The following is a 27,462-nucleotide window of genomic DNA, read 5'->3' as shown; positions in this document are numbered from 1 at the left end:
GACTAGGTACCACTGCTTGTGGGTGGCTTCCTTCACCATCCCCGGAGGCCTTATGCCTCCTTCTGACAGAGGCAGCCTTGTGTTCTCTGCCTCTCTGCCAAGTAATGGGTCCTCTCATTCAGAGCTTGCTGTGTGTCTTTGCACCTGAGAGACTTGAGAGAGCCTTCTGGTGATGTGTCTTACTGAGGACAGTAACGGAAATAATAATAAAAGTTCCTTAGGAAAATGAAGTTTTCCCAAATATCAAGTCGTGATCCAAACTGCCTTCCTCCTTCCTTGTGTTTTTTGCAGGAGAAAGGGTAAATAGGAAAAACAAGTCATGTAGCTGCACATTGTAGTGGCAATAGATAACAGTAAGAAGTTTTAGTGGCTTTCCCCTGTTGTGCTGCCACTCTCTCTAACAATTTGGCATGGTGACTAAGAAGGATACAAAGGAGAACTAAGACTGTACAAATGAAATACAGAGTGTACCATACTTAAAGAAATTTAGATTACTGTCTTCTGGAGGAAAATGTTTTTATGAACCAACTTAACAGCTCTAAAAAGCAATAGTTTTCCCTGTCATCTCTGGACTACATTAGCATCAAGACAGTGCTTCTCAAATCAAGTGTGCTTTTGAGTTTATGAGATATGGGCTTGGATATGGTTCCTAGTGGTGTCTGTTGGAGGTTCTGTCAGTGGCCTCACTGGAAACGAATTCAAGCATAGGAGTAATGGGAGGGACCTGTTTGCTTTTATATGCTCACTTAAAATCTTCTTAGGGTCTTATGAATAACAAGAACCTGCTTTTGCCGCTATTTACCATTTTCCAGTACAAATCCATCACTAAAGACCCAGTTCTGTGCTAGCATGGCGCCCAATGAAGCCCTGTTAGAAAGTTACCATATTGCAGTCCAAACAAATAGCCATAAAACCCTTGCATGTTTTATGAGCTCTTGGAGTCTGGCAGAGTCTCAGGTTTGCCTCCTATCTTCAAATCTACTTTTTTAACTTGGGAAGTGGAGAGGGAGTGAAAGAGAAACATGAAGAAATCAGCCAGGTAAATAGGCTTTGCACAGGGATTTTTAACACATTGCTGCTTTTATTTAAAGCATGCTGTTGGTTCTATTTAGCAGCTCTGCTGCCAAACTCCAAACCCAATCTAGTTCAAGCTTCCCTTGGGAGCCCCATTTACTGAATTTGTGGTGAGTCAGAAAGCATTTCTACCTGCTTGAGTGTGCTCCTGGGACAAGAAGAACTGAAGAGGAGAAGCTCTTTTGCCTTTTTATGTTGGGTTCTGATTTGATTTGCTCCCATCAGACAGACATATACTCCTTTGGGGGTGACTTACCCCTTAGGCTGCCTCCATGACAAGCTGGTATTTCTCAACAGGAGTTGTCTTACAGTCTGGGCCAATTGCCTGTTTGTTTCATAGCAAAAAGGTCAAAGACCTTCCTTTCCTGGCTCAGGTCTCTGTACTTCCAGTCTACAGCTGAATACACAATTCATCATGCCCCTAAACTGGGGCTATCTGTCTCCTCACTGGCCCCTTCTCCAAGCTGTATGAGTCCATACTTGCTAGCAGGGTGTATCGCTTATGAGCAGAAAGACATTACAGATGCTCTCCCGAAAGCTGCATGTAATACTAAATGCTAATTTTTCAAGGACAAAAATTCAGTGGAGAATGCAGTGCTCTTTGACAGGAATCTCATTTTTTTTTACAGGCTTTCCATGCCACGGCAAGATTAACCCACGGGCATTTCACCTCTTTATGTTAGTGATAGATGTGATCCTCCAGATCCTAAATACTTTCTCTGCATCTCATCCATCCAGAACATGTATATTGAAAATGCAATTGATTTGTGATGCAATTCTGAAAATCTTTTCCCACCCCTATAGAGATATATTTTAGTATTAGATTTTAAGAGATGTGGTGGAAAATACACCAAAGTAAAAGGAAAGCGAGTTGCTACTCAGGCCTATTCCTTATTTCTCAGGTGGTAGAAAAAAAGCATTCAAGTAATATAACTACAACTCCCTCTTCAATTAATTATTTGAACCTCCTTTAATCCTGCAAATGTTTCGTGTTTTTCAGGTGAATGATTTACAGAATGTAAATAGGTGTATAAAAACAAACTATTAATGCAGTTTGAGTACTTTAACTTACCTTTACTACTAGGTACATGTAACCACTGCAAATTGCAGATGCAACATTTAGCTTAAAGTTGAGACAGTGGAGGGGACTGACTTTTAAAGGAATTCTAGTGTAATTCTTTATCGTTCAGAATGATGCTGAAGCATAAACTAAGGGAGAAAGGAGAGAAACTGTATTTCTACTTGTGAAAGCTTGCATTTGTGTGAGGTGATCTTAGGACAGTTTTACTCAAACAGGAGAGGAGGGGTTAAATATATATATATATATATACATGTGTAGTACAGTAAGTTATTTCCAAAAGTTATTGAATAAATAAAACATTTATTGAATAAAATAAAACTGATAGGGCTATATCTCATGGCTTGTGCTGGCATCAGAAAGTACTGAGTGATCTAGGATTGGGCTCCCTATGTTTAAAATGATCTTTAATTTATTCTGTCATTGCACTTCTTGGGACACTAACCAGACATATTCTTTACCTGTGATGTGATGTCCATCCCTCTGGTAAGAGTAAGCTATTGTGAGGCTCTGTTCAATCATGGAGGTGGCTCCAAATAGACTGTTTGATGCCTTGCACAGCTTTGCAAAGCTGTTATGTCCTCAAAACGTTTGAAATAGTGTCACAAAATGCTGTGCTCAACTCTGGAGTCCCGTGTCCTGAAGCAGAACTGGTGCTTCTGCTGGCTGGCTGTGGCTGTGAAGTCCCATACAGGTTGTGACACCATAGCATTATGCACTATCAGTGTTGAACCTAGGGAGGGGCTACAAGAGAACTGAACAGTCCCAATATCTAGCAGCCCTAATCTTAATTTTCTTTTTGGTGTCTTATAAAACTTTATGAACATGAGATAACTGAGAGTGGCATTTTAAGATGTTCACATGCCATTGTTGACACATGACGATAGAACTATAGAGAAGAAACAACTTTCTCCACTCTTTTTTGATATTAGAATTTATTTCAGGATGTTCATCTGTTTCTACTTTTTTATTATTATTATTTGTTGGAAATATTAGTGGGACCAGCTAGTCATCTTTAATTGAAGTATTAAACTCCTGTTTGGTAAAGGCTTTTCTATATATGTTGTTAGAAGCCTCTGAAAAAAGATCTTATCAAAACCTATCAACCAGAGCTTTTTCCCCCAAAAAACCTTTCCTGATCCATAAAGAGGACAAAAAACTTTGAAACACTATTGGGAACAATAAAATAATAACAAAACCTCAGCTTTTTTAAATTTGCTGTTGAAAATGAAAGCAGATAAAGGTACAACTTTTTTCTTGGCTTTGAGTTCTTTTTTTGTCATAATGTTGACTCGAGAATGTGCGGGTGAATGTTTCTTAGTCTTATTGTTACTTGCTACCATGTTAATCCTGCAAACTAAAATATGAACCTCTTTCTTTAGAGAGCAGTCATATTGATACCTTGGTATACACTTGATTAAAAATACTTTTGTTTGTATGAATGGACCTACTCACAAGAGTAAAGTCCCCTTCCTAAGTAGAAGTTGGATTTGAACTGAGTAGTATCAGCCTAGTTATTTGCAGAGGCACAGGGACACAGTGGGAAGCAGAAACAATTTCTTTTATATTGTGCATCAAAATCATTCAGATTTTCTGGAAGTGTCTGCTTTATTTCCACTTTATTAGATGTAGTCTTGGTTATCCTTATACCAATTGTGTGTGTGTGTCTGTTTTCTGAAGGTATCTTCTTTTATTTATTGTAATATGGGAATATTGTATTTTTCAGTCTGTAAATTAGATATTTGATTCAATGCAAAGGCAGAACACAAGAGTTTTAAAAATGTCCAATTCCAGCAGGTGAAGGCAAGAGATGTTTAAAGCTTGGTGCATATAATGTTTATATTACATTAAGTACTCTGTTATTGCACAGGATGCTTATTGTTAGTGTCTGTAGGGAGAATCAGTTCCAAAGATTTCAATTTCAATAAACTGATTATGCAGTTCCACCACATACAATTAGGAAGGTAGTAATGAAATGGTTATGAGATCCCTTGGCATTCTGTAGTTGGGTTTTTTTTAATTTTGTAAATAACATCAGGAGCATCCTGGAGGGAAGTGTTTATGTATTTATTTATTATTGATTTAAAAAAATACATTTAACATTACTAGTTATTGCAAATCCAGTCTCAGCAACAGGAAGGAGATAAGCTGTATCCACATTATTAAATGCAGGATGCCTGGGGAATTGAGGGGATTTATCCTTTATATAAATATATTAAATATTAATGAATAGTAATTACAGAAATTAATTTATAGCTGCATTTAGTTTTCTAATAACCTTTCATAGCTTTATTCCTTTGTTGCAAATAATGCATATTTAAATACAGCCCCTTGACAAATACCTTGGTTGAATACAGAATGATCTTGTCCACTCATCAGAGTGCTTCATGTACTTCACTGGATAAGAGAGAGAGGATAAAGGGGAAAGAATTTTAATCCAATCAATGCTCTATGGCTCAAGAAGAGAGGAATCTCATCTCTTCTGAGGGGAAAAACAGGGGCAACACAGGGAGGATTCAAAAACTTATACTGTATCTCACTACAAGCTACACTTGGCCCTTTTGGGATACACCATTAATATCACCTATTTTGAAAAGCTTAAAAATATCTTGTTTGCAGTTTCTCATCAATCTGTGTGGAATGTTTTGGGTTTCCACAGCTTGATATTCTTTAGGTAGAAACTATATGGTAAGAATGCTTGCATTTATCTCAAAGTACAACTTTTTCTCCTCACAAGCTAGTTTTCTACGTTTCCAGCCACCAATAACATTTATTATTGTTTTGTGGTTGATTTTTGCTTTCATTTGAGCTCAAGTTTGGGCACAAAACAGCTCCAGAAGAAAGGTCAGTTCCAATTCTGACATGGATTTGTTGCATCATCTTGGACAAGTTAATCTTGGGCAAGATCATGGTCAATCTACTTCTTGCGCCTGAGTTTCTCCATCAACTAAATAGGTGGAGGGCATTTCTTCTCCTTTTTTACTGGTCTAAACAATTAGATTCAGGAAAGAGACGAACTTTTCTGTTGTTTCAGGTTGCTAGAACTAGGTCCTCAGACAGTAAGTTGGATATGAACCGTATCTTACTGTGTCTGACTGCAGAGCTTCTAGACTTCCAAAATTTTTATGAGCTCCTTTTCTTTTTCTTGTTGTTGTTTGTGGTTTGATTTGTTTTGGTGTTTGTTTGTTTGGTTTTTTAATGTAGATTACAGGTGGAAGAAACATCTGTATGAAAGATAAGAGAAAAGAAAGGTAAAAGGTCAGCTATGTGTGCTTATTTTTTCCTGTTCAAGCTTTGTCTGACTTCTCTTAGGAATAAGACAAACAGATGAGTCTTAATGTGAGGGCCACCAGAGACCTATGAGGATTTTACACAGTTCTCAAACAGCCAAAGAAAAATAAGTTTTTGTGTCCTTTTCTTTTCCCTGAGCATGGTTAGAATTGGGTCATTACTATCCAACAGGAGGACTTTTGACTTTCGGGAAATAGGTTTTCAGTGATAAACTAGATTTGCAAGATTAAGTGTCCATGCAATCTTCACAAACAATAAATGCATCTTCCTGTTAGCAAGACAAAGAGATAGCTGAGGGAGATTTGGGGAAGAAGACAGAGGGGATAAAAGGATTGTTGCCTTGGAGGACATGGGTACCAATTCCCACCAGCTCAGCCATGCAACAGAAATCACAAGAAAATTTCCAAACAGAATGGCACAGAACAGTATTGTAAATATACCAAGGTGGCAAAAGGGACCTGTACACAGTTTGATAATGCTAGTCACTTGAGTTGCTTTGCCAGGTTATTCTCACTGTGACTGTGATGGGGAAGTACATTCATTATCTTCTTGATGTTAGGCTGATTGTAAACAGTGGTGGTTTCTCTGTCTCATTTGAATTGTCTGCTAGTGCCTGGTACAGATCTGAAAACCAAAGCACTTTTAAATGCATGATAAATTTATTATAAGATGGAATTGCCTAATTCCAAGGATGATGAGAGCATGTCAATAAATACTTAAGTCAGAAGTGGGGCTCATATCCCTCCTATGGGACACAGAGGGAGTGGTTCAGCATTTTCTGGGACCTTGGCAAATAGCAGTTTTCATGTGTTCCTCTTGGTCTTTAATATTAGATGTTATGAAGTTGGCACTCGTGCTGTGTCAAACCTATGGAAATTAATTAAAATTTTTATGTTATAAAAATATTTGTAAAACAGATCTGTCTATTTCAGGATCTTGACCAAACAGGAAAGTGTTAAATCATCTAGATCCTCTTGTATTTATTTATTTTTAATCAGCAGAGGAGAGCTTGAAAAGTCTAAAAATAGTTAAGCACTCAGAACTGAAAACTTCCCTGGGGTTCCCAACTGAGAAGGGTGAATGTGTTGGCCAACATGGAGTTGAGCAACATGTCAACAAACAAAAGTGTCAGGGAAGACTGCAGGGAGTCTATTGGTTTGAGCATCGATTCAGACACGTGTATTAGAATACAAAGAGCTACTCTGAATCTTATCTCCTGGCCTGCTGCCAGGTTCATTTCCAAGCTCAATGTTTCATGCTGCCAGCCTGAGTAATCCATGCTTTTGTGTATCTGGACATACCAGCTCTGCTTGCTTTTGGTGCAATGCATGCTGTCCTCAGTGTGAGAAGGCAGAAAACCCTCTGCAAAGTTCTGTTCTGCTTTTTGGAAGCAAGTGATATTCCACGGGAAGAGGAATTTTTGTATAAAACTTACATTGTCAAGCTTTCCTACCTCTGGAGTGAACATGTAAAAATCCAAAGGTGTTATACAATGGTTTTTCAACTGTATTATGTTGTGCCTGTCCAAAAATTTGAAAACAAGGACTTCAGTATGGTTTGCTACTTGAAGTCATTTCCAGTTCTGCCTGCCAGAGCACAATCTCTTAGGATTGAGTTTTAGGGTGAGGATCATAAAAATGACTGCTCCAATATACTGTAAATGTAAGTCACTGTATGTGTTTGAACAGTTCACATCAGTAGATGCCCAAAGATGAATGCTTTCTGCAGAAGTAGGCATTAACATCTTTAGCAGTACTGCTGTTTAAGCTTCCTTTTGCCACATTGACCCAACTCTGCTCTTGTGCACTGAACCCATGTGGTGAACCAGTTCAGGGAGCCCATCCTGCTAATAAGGATATCTGAGGCACCGCATGGGTGAAATGAAAGGGGTTGCCAGCCTGTCATACTGTAGCAGATTCATAGACGCATGGGCTAGGTGTAGAAATATATGCTGTTGTTGCACCTTCGTGTTCTTTGAGAGGACATGATGTTTAAGCACAAAAACATGAATGCAGAAGGGGTTTTGTTTAGCTGTCACTTACTACCCATGCCTGTACATGTTGGCAATGTAATAAGTTATACTGAAATTAGGCAGAAATATGCAGGCTTAAAATTGAACACTAAAAGAATCATGCCTGCTTACTATAACGCATGTCAGGACCAGATCTATAAACTCCCAACAGAGCTGGAGGACATTCAGACCTTCACAGGATTCACCTTTTCGAGTGATCCATTGGAACTCTCCTGTATTCAGCTGAACTGCATGAGTGTCAGACAGCAGAATTTGTTCAATTGGATGTAAATTTGGGAAGAAATCTACCACCCCTGGACTTGGCCTTTAAAATAAAACAACCACAAAACCACCACCACGAAGTAAAAACTCAACCAAATATTTGCTGAGAACTTTGATGAGAGGAAAAGAGTTGCAGGGGATTTGCCTATTTGCACATGAAAGAGCTACACAAAGTCCTTCAAGAATTTGAACCGTAGTAAGTAAATGACCGGAAAGCCTTCACTGAGCACCATTATTGCTGCTGAAATGACTGACAGCTATAAAAATTAACACATTACTGATCATATTAGTTCTAGTAAATGCTGGGTTTCATTATTTTTATTCATGGCATATTGGGCAGAAAATAATTCAAACCAATGACTCTAAAGGTAACGTGTTCCCACATAGACTGTCTTGGTTCTTCTGTGAAAATGGGCCCTTTCATCTTGACAGAGTGATGACCTTTCAGGTGAAAGTAGATGGTTACCTGGTGACACGGGGGACTGGCTGAAATAGTTGTGACTAAATGGTAGGGAATGCCTAAGAAATGGACTTGGGGAAAATAGGATGCAAAGTAGTTTTGTGGAAGCTTTTGAGCCTAGGGGATGGTAGTGATGCCTAAACATTTTGCACTGTTGAAGTGTACTTACTATGTGACAATAGGACATATAAAACTACAGCACCCACCTGGGAGCATTGCTACAGTCCTGCCAGATGAGGGAGTGGACCAAGGAAAATCCTTGCCAGAAGGATTGCTTTGGTGCATCCCCCTATTCAGTGTTCACTGCTCTTGTCTAATATGCAGAGGATAGGAGTTTGACACAAAATTGACTGTGGAGCTGAGCTGTTAAAACAGACGTTGTTAGTTGGAAAGATGAGGGATGTCACTTCTAATGTGTTCCCATGTGTTTGCTTCTGTGATAGCAGATGGAAAGGAGAAGACTGTACAGGTCTGGCAGATAAATGAGTCATTTTCAAAAATCCTGACTGTGGGTCACATTCGACTGCTCAGTTTGGGATGTGAATTCACTCTTGGCCTTTGTTATCTCTGCGAAATTGTCCCCCAAGGTAAACGGAGCAGAAAAATATTCATGCTAATAATGCTGTCAACTGCTATTACTACATCATCAGTATTTCTTGTCATTTATTAAAAGCGAGTGATAATTCTTTAATGTTCATTGGCACTACAGTAAGAATGCCCTGCAGTTTTGTGTTGTATCATCAGTAAAAGCTATCAAATATGTTCAGGAAAATGAATGGACCCAGAACCTATGAATTTCCTAGAGGAGGTAGGAAAAGGATTTTAGCCTCCAGTTTGTGCACTTGGGGACCCCTAAAAACCAAGCTATTATACTTAGGCTGATTGTATAAATGGCTCCACATCTGCTCCAGAAAAGTTTGGAGGATTCAGAAACCAAAAACCTTGTGCTACATGAGGACTGAGAGATGATTAAGCATGGCTCTGACATACGTCTTGGTATATGGCACTCCTGTCATGACCTTTTGCAACTTTCAAGAGTACCTCTTGAGAATAACATCAAATTGGTGCATATTAAAGAAATGGGAGAGTTATTTCAATTCAAATATTGATTTGGAATCAAGTTGCCTGTCAAAGTGTAGGGTAGAAATGTGGTGGAAAACTCTATTTGGTTCTTGGTGGAGTGCAATTCAGTGAGATCTGGCCTCTGAATATAAAAACTCAGTTTTGATTCTTCTGTTTCATTGAAACTATTTAAAGTAGATTAAAAGAGGAGAATTATGACAATGACACTTTAGACTACCTGTATTATTCCCATCAATTGTATAAAATTCAAATGGCAAAAGGATTTTAAAACAAAAAGCTTTTCTTTTAAGGTACAAATTATGTATGTGTTGTTTTGTCCCAGAGTCTGCTTTTAACCCCCAAACACTGTAAACCTATATAAACCAGGATTTGTGGTGGTTGTAATTGGACTTAATGTATTACAACTGAAATTTGCTAGCCAATTAGGAATTATTAGTAAAATCAAGAATTTCAGGAATGAGGGCAAGGAGAGAAAGTTGCCTTTGGATTTTTTTTCAGAATGACTTTCAGCCTTGCTTAGGGGGGATAAAATGAGATGCTATTAGGAAGAAAAGTATCTCACCAGAGCTTGTAGCTATTGCTGTCTTGAATGCTTATGCAGCTGCTCCACTGGAGCCAGATTGATCCATTCACAGGCAATGATCATTATATATCATTTCATACAGAAAATGCAATTCTTTTCTTTTAAGTTGTCCTTTCTGATGGATGCTATTATGCTGAATCTTATTGCATTATATTATAGTTCTGAAATATTTAGGTATTTATGTCTTTGGTAAGTAGAAGAGTAGAGTGTGAATATGATACTGTGTTTGAAAATATTTATCTTCATAGAGCAGGAAAGTACTCTTGGAAGATGAGCTGCTCCTAATGGGGAAATTCTACCTTCTGTTCCAGCATGAGAGGGTGAAGTGTAAGAGGCCTCCAGCCTTCAGGATTCCCTGATGTGTTTTAAGACCTTGTGTTAGTAGCAAAATCATTACTATCTACTGGGATGTCCTCCACTCTTGCAATTCTAATGCAAAATATTTTTTATTCCAAACACAAATCTATTCTAAGAAAAAATAGAGTGTTTAAAATTGCCTTATGTACTGCATTTGAGGGTTTTTTTTCCTAAGAGCCACTCTGCCTTTAAAAATGTAAACAATTAGACCCACATATTTTTAATATTCTTGAAGTCACTCTTTCTGGGGTTTTGTCCAAGGATCCTCATGAAAGAGGAGGAAAACAGCATAGAAAAAGGAGAAGCTGAGCAGGAAAGAGGAGTGAACCCTTTAGAACTCTGTGCTCCAAAAGAAATGAATGAAGGTTAAAACCTAGATAGGAGACATAAATGTTGTCACTTTTCTTTGCAGTGACTAAACCATTTTTTTTTTCTACTCCCTGAGCTGTGTATCCCATAGTGGGTCAGCCTGAAGTTCTGATATGAAATTATTTCAGTGCCCGGAGCTCAAGCACAGGGCACACTCATCATGCTGCCTGATGTTGTAGGTAGGCAGCAGCCAATGCTGCCATACCTTCACTCTCCAAAGCCTGAGCCCTGCTCCTGAGGTGTACAGTGATTAGGATGCTCAAACAACTGATCAAGTCAACAGTGACTCTACCTTGATGATAGTGGCCTAATATTTTAGGGAGCTATCCCTAGATAACCTGATGCAGAAAGATCAACCCCTACTGAAAACAGCAAGCACTGGCAGACATGCTGCTAGATGAACTGTCTTCCACCATGCTGTTCCCCATCAGCCTCTAAGTCTGCTGCTTGTGTCTTAGGAGAACTTAGGAGATATTTGTGCTGCTTGATCCCTTGCCTGGCACTTTGTGCACTGCAAAGCAACACCACAGTGCTCTTCTGCTTAGCCCATTGGTATTTCAGAGCAGCTGGCCTGCCAGGACTGCTCTGGGACTGAAGTGTCCCAGCGTGGAAGTGTTACAGGCAAGGACTGTGCTTAGAGACCCCCACCTGCAGTGCAGGCTCCCCTGAGAAAGCACAGCATTCCTGCTTGCAACTTACTGTGATAACCTCCAGCCCCAGCATATGACACAACACAACACAACCATTATGCCATCCTGAAAGGTCAGAATGCATGCACTGTCCTATAATCCAGTGCTCAAGGTTTCAAACTTTGCAGGACTCAGAGATGCTTTAAAGAAACCTTCTACTTTAATATAAAACAGGAAGCCTGTGTCTTACTGCCACAATTTGTCTCAGTGTTATTATATGACAGGAAACTAAATTTATGGGGAAGAAAGTAATTTCCATGTAAGGAATTTCATGCTGCTCACTGTAGATATCACTTGGTATTAACCGTGTACTTGCATCTGGGCAGCTGCCAGAGCCTGGTTTTTCAATATCAAATATAACTGTGTAAAATAAAAGAAAACATTTAAATTCTTATGAAACCTTGCAAAATCTTGCAGCCTCTCCAAGATCTGAGGAGTGTCTATGCACAGGGTTGCCTTACCCAGGAGCACAAAGAAGCGTCACCAGTGCTTCATGCTAAAATTTATTTTAGTGAGACTGTTCACAGGAGTAGGTTAACAAAGTGTGGGAAGGTGTTGCTATCCTCTGCTGTTTTGAGCAAACCCTGTCTGTGGTCTTTTTTCAAAAAGAAAGGATTTGGAGGATACTGTTATACAACTTGCACTTCCTGTGTTTCTCTGCAGGTAATCTAGAGGCTGCTGGAGCCATGCAGAAAGGGCTTGCATTTGTCCTCCAACCAGTGCTCCACAGAAGTTTCATCCAGAAGACAAATAAAGATTTAGGATATATTTCAGCAGTGAATCAAGAGAGCAGCATCAGAACAGGAAAATTTTTGTTGATAACAGATCACGTACTCAGCTAGCTAAGGATAAAGAAAGAAAAAGATATTGTATCTATAAGTCTAACTAAGCCTGTGGGTGTGCATTAAGGACTTAACTCAATTTGAAAAATGCTGCCCAAGTTTGTTTCTACTGTGCGCAAAGTGTTTTTAGGCCTCAGATGAGCCATTATATTTATCCAGCATGACATCTTTTAAAATATTTTTGAATAAGGAGCCTGTATGGAGCATACATATTAATATAGCTTTTGTGAGCATGTTTGTACTCCTGATAGACAAAAATGGCTCATTTGGAGCCCTCCCAATTTTATGCTGTTTAGGAGGTGTGCTAGATCCCAGATGAAAATCCACAAGATAATGTAATTAGTGGAACAAAATTTACTGCATATACCCCGCGGCTAGTTTTTACATTGCAACAGCTTTGCTGTTAATTTTAATTCTTCTCCAAAGTACTGAAAACAAGAAGTAATTGAGTTAGGGACCTAATCACATCAAAAAATCAAGCCTTATTTTCCAGTCCTTCCATATATCTTTTTCTTCAAAGAATATTTTTAAAGGGACCTGATCCTCTATTCATTAAGAAAATTAAGCAACCAGGCTCACAAATTTTGACCTTGAATTGCAACCTGGTAGGACCCAGATAATGGAAGCTGAAATAGAATGGCCAACTTTCTTGAGTAAAGATTTGTAGAATCTTACTTCTGGTTCACCAAGTTTCAGGCCAAAGCAAGTTTTACAGCCAAGTTATAAATATTTTAAAAATATGAAGCATAATGGAAATGCTGACACAACCTTAACAGCAGAGGCATAAGCAGCTCAGTGCTGCAATCTGGTAGTGCTGTTTTGACAATTGTTATATGATAGTACAATCCAGGTCTGGAGAACTTTTAGCTAAATATATCTAATTGAACCTAATTTACTTAGGCCTTAAAATAATCATTCATATTAAAAATCTATAGCACTCTGATGTATAGATCAAGACATTTTCTTTCTCCCTGATATATACCAGACAGGTACATGCTAAAGTACACAATAAATAGGCAGAGTATTAAATCACTGAGGTGGTGTTTCTTCAGACTTTTCTTCCGATCACTATGTACTGAACAATATCGTGAGCTATATATCCTTCGAAGTGTTAATATGTAACCAGAACAAACAGACAACATAGGAAAGGTGGAGAAAAGTTAGATATATAAGCAAGAAAAAGTGAGTTATTGATTTTATTGACTGGTTTGTTAACTTCTGACATTGCAATAAAGCCTTATTTATTTGTATACAGAAGACTCAATTATATAGATACATATTATTTAAACAGCTGCATTATTTACAGTGGAATTGCAGTTTCATAAATAATATAGACCTGCACTTCTCAAGCCGATGTTTATCCATTGTTACCATTAAGGGAATTGTGGTATCCACAAATGCTCTTTGGAGGAAAGTCATTAGAACAGCATTAAGTAAAACCCATGCTATTACACATGTCCAAAGCACACTAGCACATACAAGCTGTGTTCTTCACAATGACTGAAATAAAAACTTGCATCCTGCGGTTCTGTGACTGTAGCAAGGGGCATGCTGGCAATACCTGCCGATGCAACCACCCTAATTGACATGCTCCTTTGGTCCAGGACTCCTCTATCCTCTGACAACCCAACAACACTGTCTGTGAGATGAAAAGTGGTGAAGGTGGTGAAGGTCTCAGGGAAGTGTCTGGGCACTAAGCCTAAATTTTCCTTTTGCTAGCTGAACACCTAATCTTTCTTTCATTTATGGCAGCCATAAAGAACAGACGTTGGAAGTTTTGGCTATTTCAAACCAGCCCTGGCTGCCTTTAGCATATCCTCAAGGCTGGGAGCACTAAAAGAAGATATTAGGAAGGCAACAGCATTCCAATTCCATAAAGCACATCAGGTGTGCTAAACCACCTTTTGGTTACCAAAGGATCTGACTTGCAGGAAAGGTGGATCCAGGGTTCTCTGTGCTCCACTGTGGCCAGACAAAAGACAGCTTCTCTGTACAGACCAGCAACGCAACTAGGGTAGAGAGGCACAGAGCATGTGTCTGTAGAGCACCTTGTGAGCATAGCTGTGTGGCTTCCACACCAGGACTGGCTTCTGTCAGCTCAGCTGGGAGCATGGACAAAGAAGTTCAAATCTGTTTGTCTATATGTACCTTTAAACATTGTCTTATTTTTTTGTACATACTACTGCATTCTTCTAAAGGGTTGCATGGGTCAAAGTCAGATGCCAGAGCTCTTACAGAATAGTCAAAAAATGTTTTCTTTAAAAGCTCTTTTAGAAGGAATCAGTGATTACTTTTTGCTCAACTCCAAATTATATTTCGTAGGCACGTACATGTAGTCTGAGATCTGACATTATCCTCAAAGCAAATAATATGACAAATGGAAGCTGATGCTGGTTTTGTGTTGGTGTGTAATGGAGTTAGAATAATGACAGGACAATAACATAATAGAATTCTGCAAAGCCCTCACTCATCTTTAAGTGGAAATAAAATCTTAGAAATGAGAGGACAATAAAATAATGCTTTGTAAAAAGGATAAAAGAATAGTGTTACCCGAGTCTATTAGTGACATAACACACTGTGAATTCACTTAAATTAATAGCATCTTTTACCAGTAGTTATTTTTCAATTACTGTAATGCTGAAAAAATAAACAGAGCAATATAATATGAAAATGAAGGTGATGTAGAAACTGATTTGTTTAAATATATGTATCTATATAGAGAGAGGCATATATATATATATATATATATATATATGTGAAGACAAGCATTGGCATGGATTAGAAACAGTTTGTGTATTCCATGTAATTTAATCCTGTTAGGAGGTGTCTCAGTGCCCTATTTGAAGCAAGTTGCCTACCACTTGCTATTTCGGCAAAGCTAAGTTGTGTGGCTTCTTTTTGCTTTTTTGCTTCCTTCTCAGCATGTTGTTACAAAGAGGTCTTGCATGTCTAGGTGCTATTAACTAGGAGATCTTTCATGCACTTCAACTGTCCTAGGATATTTGCCTTTTACATATAAAGTTTTTTTAACCTGTGCTGTTATTCTTAAACCTTTCCTAGAGAACTAATCCAACAGGTTTATAATCCAGTGGGAGTTTGACTCCCATAAAGGCAAGATCAACATATTACAGGAACAGTATCCAAATGTTTGTAAACCACTTGGTTTTTTCTTTGCAGATATTTTAGGGTATTTTCAGTGTACAAAAGACCATCCTAGTGGCTGCTACAGAGTGTTTTACTATCACTGACTGGCAAATAGCTGCTCAAATCCAGACACAATGATAATGTTGGCTAGTTGTTCTTTAGCTATTTTTTATATTTTTAGCTTTTGATCTATGGAGGAGGGAAGGAATGGAGGGGTGGATGTGTGAACCAAAAGCCCTTGCTGTGTTTTAAACTTGGTTTAGTAATGGTAAGGCTTGACATAGTTTGCAAGATCTGGTCGACAGACAATGCTCTTTAAAAACAGATTAAGTGTTTGGGAGTTCCTGGCAAAAGTTTATTGTAAATAGCCACTACAATTGATTTCAGGCAATAATGAAGAGACAGAAGTTAATTCAATTCAGGATTTACAAGATCTGGAGGCATACATACCATGAGTTTCTGGAACTCCCAGCCAACAATTTCATTTGAAATAATGTATCACCCTGCTGAGCAGCATCGTGAGAACCTGCTGCAGATATCAAATGGCACAGGTTGCTTTTGAAAGGCTGTTGTATTTTTGTAGCTAGGAATTTCTGAAGGTACATATGCAGCTAAATAGGTTTATAATGAAGACTTGCCAGTTTTGTTATGTAGTCTGACCTAGGAGTGTGGTCTCCTGCATACAGAGTTGCTGCCACTGTTAAGGTTTCCTCCTGGATCTCGACTGGACTCCTACAGGACACCACTCTGTGGGATGGCTCTTTCAAGATCCTCAATAAAGTCCGAACAGCTGAACAACCTGTAATGAGACACTTGATGGAGCTGCCCCACAGGGCTGTGTAAAGACCACAACAGAGAGTGTAAAATTGTTTAAGACACCACAGGGATGAAACCAGACAGTGAACTCAGTAGCAATAGTGCTAAACCACTTTACTGGTAAACCACTGTTGCTTTACCATACTTGCTGTTCAGGATGCTCCAGTAGGAGTTTACATATATTGTAGGTTGCATTTTGCTGAATGCTGACTCTGCTGCCAGGTGCTTTTACTAGGTTTAATTTAATGCTTTCTTCCTTAACTGGATATTGTCCTCTCAACAAAATAGCTGATTTGAATTTTTAAACAGGCTCTCATAGGACCAATAGGATACTAGGTTCACCTGCTTCCTATCTTACAGCTTGTTCTTTCCAATCCCTTGTCAAAGCTGTGAGTTGAATTTCTGTCATCGGCCACCTATCTGTGCCCTCTCCTTTGAAATTAGTCTATCATTATAACTTGTAAAAAGCAAAGCATTTCAGACATACAACCCTTTTCTTCCACCCAGAAGCCTGAATTCCTGTGAACCATAGGTCATCCACACACATTGCCAGTAGTACCATCAGCCAAATATATATTAAGTAGACTGTGCAAGGTTCCCCAGGCAAAGAGCAATGTATATCATTATAAGGTATCTTCATATTCTACCTTATTTGGGGGGAAGAGTACAGGAGTCAGATGGGGAGGGTGAATGTCCAGAAGTTGGGCTTTTGGTGGAAAGTTTGCCCTCTTCCCTATTAGGAACAAAAATCACTTGCATAGATAAATGCTGTAAAAAATTATAAAGAAACCTTAGACAGTTATAAAGATGGCAAACTGTAACAGCTGTTCCAAAATAGATGTTCTTTAATGTACTCACTCTTTGGCATTTAGTAAGTTTCAAGGAACGGAAGGAAAGGAAAGTTTAATATAGAGAAGCCTCCTGCCCTTCTTAGCTAGGGATCAGCTGTCCAACATGAAATAATGATACATTCAACTGTCCATCTTCTGGTTAAGTAACCTTTATCATCATTGCATTCACCAGCATTAACAGCAAACAGTGAGTATGAAATATCATATGAATTCAGGTAAAACTGATAGGGTCTTTGTGACCTTAATGTGACTATATTTGTGCTAACGTATATGGTATAAAAGAAACTAGAACTCTCAATATGAAGGGTCCAGTTCATAAAAAATGTATGTACCATTAACAAAAGATTTTTATGCACTGTACTTAGGGGGCGAAGAAAAGTAGAATGAGTCTATTTTGAATAAAGAACATACTTTTGCAATTATGTTTCTACAGTAGCAACACTTCTTTTCTTTCATGAAATATCTGAAGCGGAAGAATATTCATATAGGCACAAATAAGAAAAAAATTTCTCTTAGGTAAAAGAGAAAGAGGAAAAGATGAGACAATTAAAGAGGAGCAAAATAAAGATGGGAAAGAAGAAAATTTAAGGCTTTGGGAGAACTGGGGCTTTGAGTTATCTGTGATTTTTGAGCCTTGGTGTGGTAGTTTTTTTGTTAGGTGGTAAATATAAATGGTGGTTACCCAGAAGTAGTTATCTGTAACATGAATCACTTAGTTAGTCTGATTTTCATTATAAACAGTCACAGAGTTTTAATGTTATCAGTCCTAATCCAGAAAGATGCAGGTACATAAATACAAACCAAGCTCTGTGCATACGAGTAATGAGGACAATGATTTCAGCTACCTCATGTGCCTTGTGTGGGAAGATCCCTTAGAAGAAAGTATCCACAGGGACCAGGCAGAGAGGGCATTTTGTACTCTACTGGCAGAATGATTTTGAGCTCTCCAGATGATTTAGTAGCTTTGCAGTTCCAACTGTGTGGCAGTTTCAGATAAGTATAAAGCTGTGGCGTTTTACTAAAGTACTGAATGATACACTCAATAAAACAAAGCTGCTCTATTCATTCTGCTGTCTAATTAATTCCATTTTGCATGTAGGATTTTTAACATTTCTGTACAGAATATTACATTGACATATATGTCAATATGGTAAATCAATTCATACCATTTCTTTTTCATGCCACAAACATTTTCAAAAGTAAACTAGAAGGTTTTTATACACTGGTAGGGGAAAATTCAGAATGAGAGTTATGTAAATTGACAAAATCTGACATTGTGGAAGATTTGCACAGTATTTGTATGTTGTGCTAAAAGGGTTGAACAGTAAAATAATAACATCAATTATTGCAGTTCTGTTAAGTTCCAGAATTAAGAGGTGTTGGTAGTAATCCTACTACCATGCAGATCTCTACTTGTTTGTGTTTCTTTGTGAGGGTGCCTAAAACTAAAAGCTTAGAATCTAAAGTACAGGTCAGTAGGAAAAGGTGAATTGCTTAATCATCTGTGGAATAACCTGGTACTTAGACCAGTTTTATACAATCCAAATGAGTGAATTGTGTGCCACATCTTAGGCATGGACTGGAAGGAGACAACTGTCTAATTACTTAAGTTAAATATGAAAAGTCTAAGATTAAATTCATACCTTTCAGTGGATGAATCATTATTCTAATGTAATTTATGAGATTGATTTTCTTTGCTGAAGTAACAGGAATATCTCCTCTGATAGCTGTAGGATAATACCATTGTAAACTGGATTCAGCATAAAATCTCAATTTTCTCTCCTGCAAGTATCGTAAAATTTAGATGTGTTTGCGAAATTTTGTGTAGCAATCTGATTACTAAGGTTTTACAATGAGGTGATTTGTGAAGGCTTCCTCCCTGCTTGTCCAAACTGAGGAAACAGGAAAATGAAAATAGTGAAATTAAGGGCCATAATATGGTGGGTTTTGGCAGAATGAAGATTGTTTGGGAGGTATATTATTTTTTTTCATTATCAGCTGCATCTTTTTCTTTCAGCTATTAAATTTTGTTCAACAAGATTGTTCTTGGTATAATTGTCGACAGTTAAGGGTTCATTTAATGAAGAGATGAGTTACTTTAATCAGAGATGATGGACTTCCACACACCATACCTGATAATTGTCAGTCAGTCTGTTTAATTTCTTTAAAAGTTACATTTTTTCTCCTGATAATATTGCTTTTGCTCTAAATGCAGCTATATTACACGCTCAGACAGTGAGTTTATTAGTTTTTAAAATGTAAGAACTATTTTTTCTCCCAGACAGTATTTTTAATGATTTCATTCTGAAAGCTGTATCTTTATTGAGAGTTGTCTCAGTGAGTAAAAAAATGTCTACTCTTGATTTCTTATTGTTACAATAACTGAGAGATAAATGCAAGTAATTTAATGTCACATTTTGGAACTGTATCTAAAGATTTTAATATGAACTGTTCTTTGAAATGTTGTGTTCTTTTATTAATGTTGCGTTCTTTTATTAATGTTGCTTCATTTGAAATATTTGCTTAAATCTCAGAAGGATTTATGTGTTCTTTTGATTACTGAAAATCTAGTATTATTAAATTTGATCTTGCTTATTTTTCAAAGCATTGAGTACTAAAGAGGTGGCTTAGCATCTCCATGGGTCTGATGCCAGTGTGCATCATGCCTTTGAGCAGGCACAAAAACACATCCGTAGAAGGGCCAGGACAGAGCTGGATGTACAAGTTTGATGCACTCAATTGTCTATCCTGTAATGCTCTTCAGTATAGTTCCATCTACCAGTCAGCTGCAGGTTCCCTGGGTGAGAAAAGGGCATTGCATCCAAGAGAGGGTGCTGGGGAGCACATGCAGGCTCACCTTGTCAGAATTGTTGGTAGATCTGGAGCAGCCAAGGAGTCACAGAGCAGTTTTGTGTTTCGACATGTTTTCCTGAACAGTGTAACCACAGCTGAGGAGATCTAGGTGCCTAAATGGTGCTTATATGAGAATCCAGATCGGAGTCCCTCTTCCCCATTAGTTGTAAAGTGGGGAATTAGAGCGTTCTCTCCTTCTTGGGGCACTGGGAGATAAAGACATTTAGAACTGAATTAGCTTTTGTATTGCTGAAAATGTGTAAGAAACAAAAAGGAAACAAACTGTGGAAAGCCTGTTAATAACTAGTACATTTACAGTTGTAATTTTGTATGAGACTCAGAGGCCTTGGGATGTGGAATTTCTTTTTTCTTCTGATGTTCTTCTTGTTTTCTCTTTTTAAAACCATATATCGTACAACGTGTTTTTTCACTTGGTTTAGGGAGGGTTTTTTTCTCTTTTTGATAAGAGGACAAAAAGGTTGTCTTTGTTTTACTTAGCTTTATTTTAAATAATATTTTATTTTAAGAAGGTTATTTTACAGTGTTTACAGTGCACTTCAATTTTTTATGTCATGCCCTTCCAGCCCCTTGGTGGGATGAGAGGTGAATGTATGCATTATATAATTCATAATTAATTTATGATGAATCACATATGATGAATACTGCTTATTAAATATTAAACCCTTGCCTACAGTCATGGTGGTACTATGGCTGTAGCACACCTGTCTGTTCCGATGGTACTATTGAGCAATTGACCTAGGCTGTGATATCAGCACCCAGTTATAAGAGAAGTCTTAGCTACTTCCCTGGACAAATGGTGTTAAGGAGAATTGGCTCTCTTTCCAGAGTAGGTGCCTGTTACTGCCTTCTCCTTGCCCCTTCTGCACCACCAGTTGGAGGTATGATGAGACTACAATCTCTGGAAGGCATAGTTGAGAAGAGAGAAGGTACTGCTGGTAGCTCCTCAACACAATAGGGACTGTTATGAGTCCTGGTTCCTTCCTTCAGTGATAGAAAGCTGGACAGAGTTGAAGAATAGCCTAACAGAAGGTTAGCCTGGATCTGGACAAGTGGAAATCCAGGCTAGATTTTGACAATCCATTTTTATTAGTGAGGATTGGAATTCAGACAGGAGAACAATTTACCTGCAGAGATCATTCCAGCACCTGTAACTAGTCAGCTCCCAAATAAAGGCAGTAAAACAGAGGGCAAAACCAATGTAGGGGATTGCCTGCTACCAGTTTAGGGTAGTTGGTCCTAATGAAGGTATTTTTCCAAATTCATAGCAATAAATCTGTTAATCAGAAGTAGTAGAGAAATCAGATATAGATAGAGCTGTCCTGACTCCTCTGAAAACAAGGGAATCCACCCAGTCAACATTATAAGGCAGAAAAGGAAAAGTAGCCTTCTACCGGTGTTTTGTGCTCTGCTCTGCCTTCCTGGGAGCATTGACCTGTGTGTCTCACTGAATACAGCAAGAAAAAATGCTGTCACTGTGTGTGATGCAACAGAGCTTAACCCTGAAATCCTCACTTCACTCTATTTATTGCCAGCCCAGCAGGCAGATTTTCCCTTGTATTTTCTTGACTCAACTGGCTGTTATAGCAGGTAGACTAGAAGGCGCAGGAGAGATGTGAAAATTTCAGTCTGAGAATACGGCATGGATAATTTCATTTGGGATGCCATCTAAGACCCCATGAGTGCACGTGAAAGTGTGTGCTGTTTTCCTCAGATGCCTGCATCTCAGGGAAAGTAAATTAGAAGCAGCGGGTAGAGATTTGAGCACTGAAATAAAAAAAAAAGGATCATCTGTGGTGAGTAACTGTGTGAAATTAATGTAATCCTAAGTGATTCCAATTAGTACAATGCAAAAGGAAAGGAGTGTAATTAATTTTGGCTTGATGTATAACCAACTTGTACTACATAAAGATTGTGAGATCAAATATTGAAAAATCCTTAGGGTACAGATAGCAGAAATCAGTTGTTCTTTGGATAGCTGTACCATGGAAAAAAGAATACTAAAGCACAGGCATATTTCTTCAGAACTTATTATTTATTTTCTGAGAGCTCAAGCTATAGAAATTGAAATAAAATCTAATACTAGTCAATATTTGACTTTGGTTTTGTTTTTTTCACAAAGCTTTCATGGGACAATTTAATGATTTGACAGATTATCAGGAGCTTGTTTTAATATTAATTAAATAACACACAAAGACAGAATTCTCAGCCCTTAAAATTATATAAACAAAATTGATTTATAAGATTTGATCTTAATGGGGAGTGATATATTCATTGGTATTGAGCCTTTGATCTAATATCACTTTATACATACTGCTGTGATGAGAAGATTAAAAAAAAGGATCATAACAGTATGTGGAAATTACCAAAGGAAAAATTATGTTTAGTAACATAGTGGATTTTTTGTATAGAAGGAACCTGTACTGGGGAAACCCTATCTTTGGTCTTAGGGATGGCAGCAGCACTAGGATTGTTATGCATTTGAAAGAAACAGTTTTCACTGAGTCTCACATTTCTCTCTTTTCATTTAACTCAAATTTGTAAATTGCAGATAAAAAATTTAGTGACTGCATCTCTTTTTGCACATTATCAGGCAATTGTTAGAATCCTCACTGATTATTGTAGGTCAGTTTATTCTCATTATTAAATGACAGTGGTCATTAAAATGCCAAATATATTTTTACAGACTTGATCTTTATAAAATATCAGCAAGTTTTTATGATTTTATTAGTTCCAAATCAGATATTTCAATAGACCATTTGTAAGTAAAACATTCATTTCTTAGTTTTTGAGACCATACAAAAATATTTACAAATTAATCAGATTTTCAGATTTCTGTATAATAACTCTGCACATTTATTGTTTAATCCAATTCTAAAATTCTGTTATGATTGACGCCTTGCTGTAGAGAGAGAAGTCAATTGAATAATGTGTAGCAGTCAATTTTATTTGTACCTTAATGTGGTGAAGGTGGATTTTTTTTTCTCACATTTCCATTATTTATAAGTTGTTCCCCTTGGAGAATATATAAAAGAATTTGTTTTAAATGAGCTGATAATACCCTCTTTAAAATTTATAAGTATGACAGAATCATATCCTTTTTCCTTACCACTCAAGGATGTGCCAAGAAACTGATTCTGAATTCTCCCGCTATTCATAGGACAAACATTGGAAAAGAGCATCTTTTTAAGGTTTACTTAGAAAGGAATTTCAACCACTCATCAGAAAAAAAAATAACAGAACAGGAGGTATCGTACCAACCAGCAAACCTGGTGCTATTGCCAGGATTTTATTTACAAGAGACCACAGTACTCTTGCAGCTACGTTTGATACTTGCTGTCATTCTTATAACTTCAAAGATCAGTGTGGGCCTGATCATGCCATCAGCGCTGACAAACTGTGTGAATCAGTGCAAGCCCTTCACTCAGTGAATGTGGAGGATTGGGATGTAGTTTTGAAAACATCTTGGTACTTTCTTACAACTGATAAGATGTTTTTATTTCTCTTCTTCCCTTTCAAATTGATATTGCAGACTTCAGCAAAATCCAGTAGGGCTGGACTGTGTTTTGTGTTTAGCAAGCCATTAGAGCCCAGCGTATAGTTCAATTGTTGGATATTGATCACCTCAATAAATGCTGGAAATTCCTTGGTTTCACAGAGTTTTGCTCAACCTCCACATGCAATTTAAAAAACAAGATGTTATTTGGAAGCATACCAGTTTTCAGTTTTCATAGTGCCTTTTTATTCCGCATAGTAGAGCCTTTGCTGCCTCAGTAACTGACAAAAGAAAATGCTTTATTAAGATAGAAAGTAGATGTGACTTCATTGTTTTTCAGATAATTTTTGCTTTCAGAAATTACAATGGCTGATGTTCACCTAAGCATAAAAAAATGCAGTTCCCACATGCGCGGAGTGCTCATGTACACTATGTAAATTGACGTATAATGCAACCCACATTAACTGGATTGATGATATCTTCAGTTTCACTGCTGTCAAATTTCTGTAACTCCTTGAATGAGTTGACTGGTCTGAATGAATGTTAGCATAATTTATGCAGCTGATAAGTGATTTGAGTGCTTGAGTTATTGATAAAGCACTTTAACATATAATTTTTGGCATCATGTTATGTGACATCAGAGTAGGAGGTAATGTGGCAGTCCCTAGACTTGATATTAAAGTCACTTTGCTCTTTGGATTTCAGAGGCCAGAGGAAACACAGTGCTGCCTGACACAAGCCCAGCAGACCAGCACCAACCCAGTCAGTCCCATCCTGCATTCCCTATTGGGCCTCAGGTCAGTATCTTTCCTTTCAACTAATTGAAATGTACAGTTTTATAAAAAATAAATAACCATGATTGATCATCTTTGATCTGTGTAATGTAGAAGACATGATTCTCTTTGGCTGCATTCAATGTTACAGAAAGGGAGCACATATGTCTTATGTATGGTTTAGAAGTCATGTTTGGCAAGATTAGTTTTCTGTATGTTTTTCTAAATTAAAACCTAAGCAGTTTTGCATATTTAGGAGGTTAAATTATTTGAATTTCTTATGTAAATTACTTTTGAAGCAAGTGTAAAAACTTAATATTAAAAATCTTGTACAATTTTAATACGACACCGTTGGCTCTGACGATTCTACCTGTCACACAGAGCTCTTGCATTAGTAAGACATTTCATTATCTTTTCTGCCAGGTATTTATTTTCTGTTGAGCACAGTGTAGGCACTTAATGAGATTTTTAAATATTTTCCATTGCACTTCACAATTTTATCCAAGTCCAGCCATACTCTAAAAAGATACTCGATATTCTTCCACTTTCCAGGACAGTCTTGGTCCACAAAGTTTCTGATAGTTGTTACTATAGTGTTTTCTGTTGTTACCAATCAGTATACAACTGGGAAGATTTGGGAAATGTTGGTATTTAGGTACTTGTAGGCTGACTTGAGTTAGACCTTGTTTCATTCATAAATTATCTTTGGTGAATGTGTAATGAATTTTCCAGTCTAAATTCGGCTGGGATTGCTACCATGCGACATGATTGGAGCTTGCAGTTTCAGACTGTCAAAACTTTCTGTGTTGGTGAAAATGTGTGCTTTAAGATATTGGAAGCAGTGCATATCTGTAATGGAACATGAAGGATCCCAAGCCAGAAGAGTTATAAGCATGTAATACTGAGCTATACACAGTACAATAGCTTTGTGTTTGTGGTTTCTTACAGCAGCTACTGACAGCCCAACAGTTAGCCTCAGCAGTAGCGGGGGTGATGCCAGGAGGCACTCCAGCCCTTAATCAGCCAATCCTCATTCCTTTCAACATGGCTGGGCAGCTGGGGGGCCAACAAGGACTTGTCCTAACTCTACCTACAGCGAATCTTACCAACATCCAAGGACTGGTAGCAGCAGCTGCAGCAGGAGGCATCATGACTTTGCCATTGCAAAATCTACAAGGTAAGTCATGCTGGTCATTTTTCTAATAGGTTCTTTCACCTGTTATTTTAAATCATCTCTCCTTTAAAACAAGTGATCTCTTTTCCAAATTAAATGTTGCTATCCATGCATATTGAAAGTTAGTACCTGGATTATTTTTGAATGCTTGAGATACTTAAGGGATATTTACATTTTTTAAAAACATATTGGAGGTGGATCCATTCTATGGGTCAGTGATGTAAACCACTTGAATGATTCATTAGGCTTTTTCTGTCATCAGTGATCAATGTTCTCTGATCACAGCTCACTTTAAAATTTGAAATCATAGAATCATAAAATCGCAAAATGCTAATGGGTTGGAATGAACCTTAAAGATCCTGTACTCTCAAACACCCCTGCCATGGGCAGGGACACCTCCCACTAGACCAGGTTGCTCAAGGCATTATCCAACCTGGCCTTGAACACTGCTAGGGTTGGGGCTTCCATGGTCTCCTTGGCCAACTGTTCCAGTGTCTCACCATCCTCACAGTGAAAAATTTCTTCCTAATATCCAGTCTTTCAATTTGTACCCATTACTCCTTGTCCTATCACTACAATTCCTGACAAACAGTCCCTTTCTGTCTTTTCTGTAAGCCCTCTTCAGACACTGGAAAGTTGCTACGAGGTCTCCATGCAACCTTCTCTTCTCCAGGCTGAACAGCCCCAACTTTCTCAGTCTACCTTCATAAGGGAGGTGCTCCAGCCCACTAATCATCTTCATGGCCCTCCTCTGGACTTGCTCCAACAGTTCCATAACATTCTTATGTTGGGGCCACCAGAACTGTACGCAGTACTCCAGGTGGAGTCTCACGAGAGCAGAGAAGGGGGAGAATCACCTCCCTCAACCTGCTGGCCACATTCCTTTTGATGCAGTCCAGGATTCCATTGGCTTTCTGGGCTGTGAGGGCACACTGCTGGCTCATATTCAGTTTTTCATCACCCATCACCCCACGTCGTACTCTGCAGGGCTGCTCTCAATCAATTCTCTGCCCAACCTGTAGGTGTGCCTGGGGTTGCCACAACCCAGGTGTAGGACCTCGCAATGTGCTCTGCCGAACTTCATGAGGTTTTCATTGGCCTACCTCTCAAGCCTATCAAGGTCCCTCTAGATCCCTTTCTTCCAGTGTATTGACTGCACCACACATCTTATTTCTCCACCGCTGATTAGAGCAGCTAAATGGAGGCAACTAAAAACACAGTATTGCATGAAAATAACTTAAAAACCCCCACAAACAACAAAAAAAGCCCCTTTTATAATAAGATCAGAGTTTTCTCAGCTATCACCCTTGTCCCAGATACATGTTTTCATTCTTGCTGTGGGAGGTCTGCTTTATCAATAAGGTTCTGCCAAGTAACAAGCAGAAAGTTAATGTCTGTATGCATCCTCCCCATTATCTGAGCTGTACCATATTTGCAACTGTTCTACCCTAAAAAATCTGCTGCATTTTCTCTGTGGTCTAAAATCAGACTGAAAGCAGTTCTATAAGATCTCTTTTCTTCTCTAGTATTCTCTGCTGTTAAATCAATGCGTCTAATGCTGTTAGTAACAGTACTCAATCTAAATATATATGATATAAAATACAGATAGTATTTATTTACTATTCCTAACTATGTTCGTGCTTCTCAGAACGCAGTTGCTGCTGTACAGAACTGAGCAAAACATAACAAGTTAGCCAACATCTTACAATAGAATTGTATTAATGAAAGAGGATAGTAAAGGCAGTGATTGTCCAGTGCAAAAGTGATAAAGGTGTGAGCAGGAAGTGTCAAAATAAAGCTTTAGCTCTTTAGATTTATTTATTTATCGTTATTTCTTTAAATGGTAGGAAAAGTTTTTCTCAAATGAAATGGTAATTTTTTTAAATTAATCCTCTGCACTGTGCCCTAAATTCTTTTTAGTTATCAAACTCTGGTGGCTGCTGATTACCAGGTATGTTGTTTGAAGCACCAGAGCCTACAGGTTGTGAAACAGAGAAAACGAAGAGACAGCTCATGTGTTAAACAAACTCCCTTACAAAGCACATGCATACTATTCTCACCTGTTGGAGCAACTACTTGCCTTTACCTTGTGCATGTTTTAAAGTTTAATGTCAACAGACCTCTCTTATCATAGTTGTAAATGGTTTTCACTTTAATGTTTAAAATAATGTCTCTCTCATACCATTAAGCTGCACCAAAGAACCTGTCATTCATAAAT

At 38.0% G+C, this 27,462-nt stretch overlaps 1 protein-coding gene across 7 annotated transcripts in view; it reads left to right on the top strand.

Annotated features, from left to right (window-relative positions):
- The window catches only part of POU6F2 (POU class 6 homeobox 2), a 359,056-nt gene that overhangs the window by 150,662 nt on the left and 180,932 nt on the right, over positions 1–27,462 (top strand). For all 7 annotated transcript variants that reach the window (XM_027675880.1, XM_027675879.1, XM_027675877.1 and 4 more), the window contains 2 exons: positions 24,003–24,094; positions 25,019–25,247. In XM_027675880.1, coding sequence (XP_027531681.1) covers positions 24,003–24,094; positions 25,019–25,247 — 321 coding nt within the window. The remainder of the gene's footprint in view (positions 1–24,002; positions 24,095–25,018; positions 25,248–27,462) is intronic.

This window comes from Neopelma chrysocephalum, unplaced genomic scaffold (assembly GCF_003984885.1).
Source record: "Neopelma chrysocephalum unplaced genomic scaffold, ASM398488v2 Primary Assembly neopelma1_26, whole genome shotgun sequence".
NCBI classification, from domain to species: Eukaryota; Metazoa; Chordata; class Aves; order Passeriformes; family Pipridae; genus Neopelma; species Neopelma chrysocephalum.
Note: the sequence above shows the minus strand (reverse complement) of the source record. Positions and strands in the feature narration are given on the sequence as shown.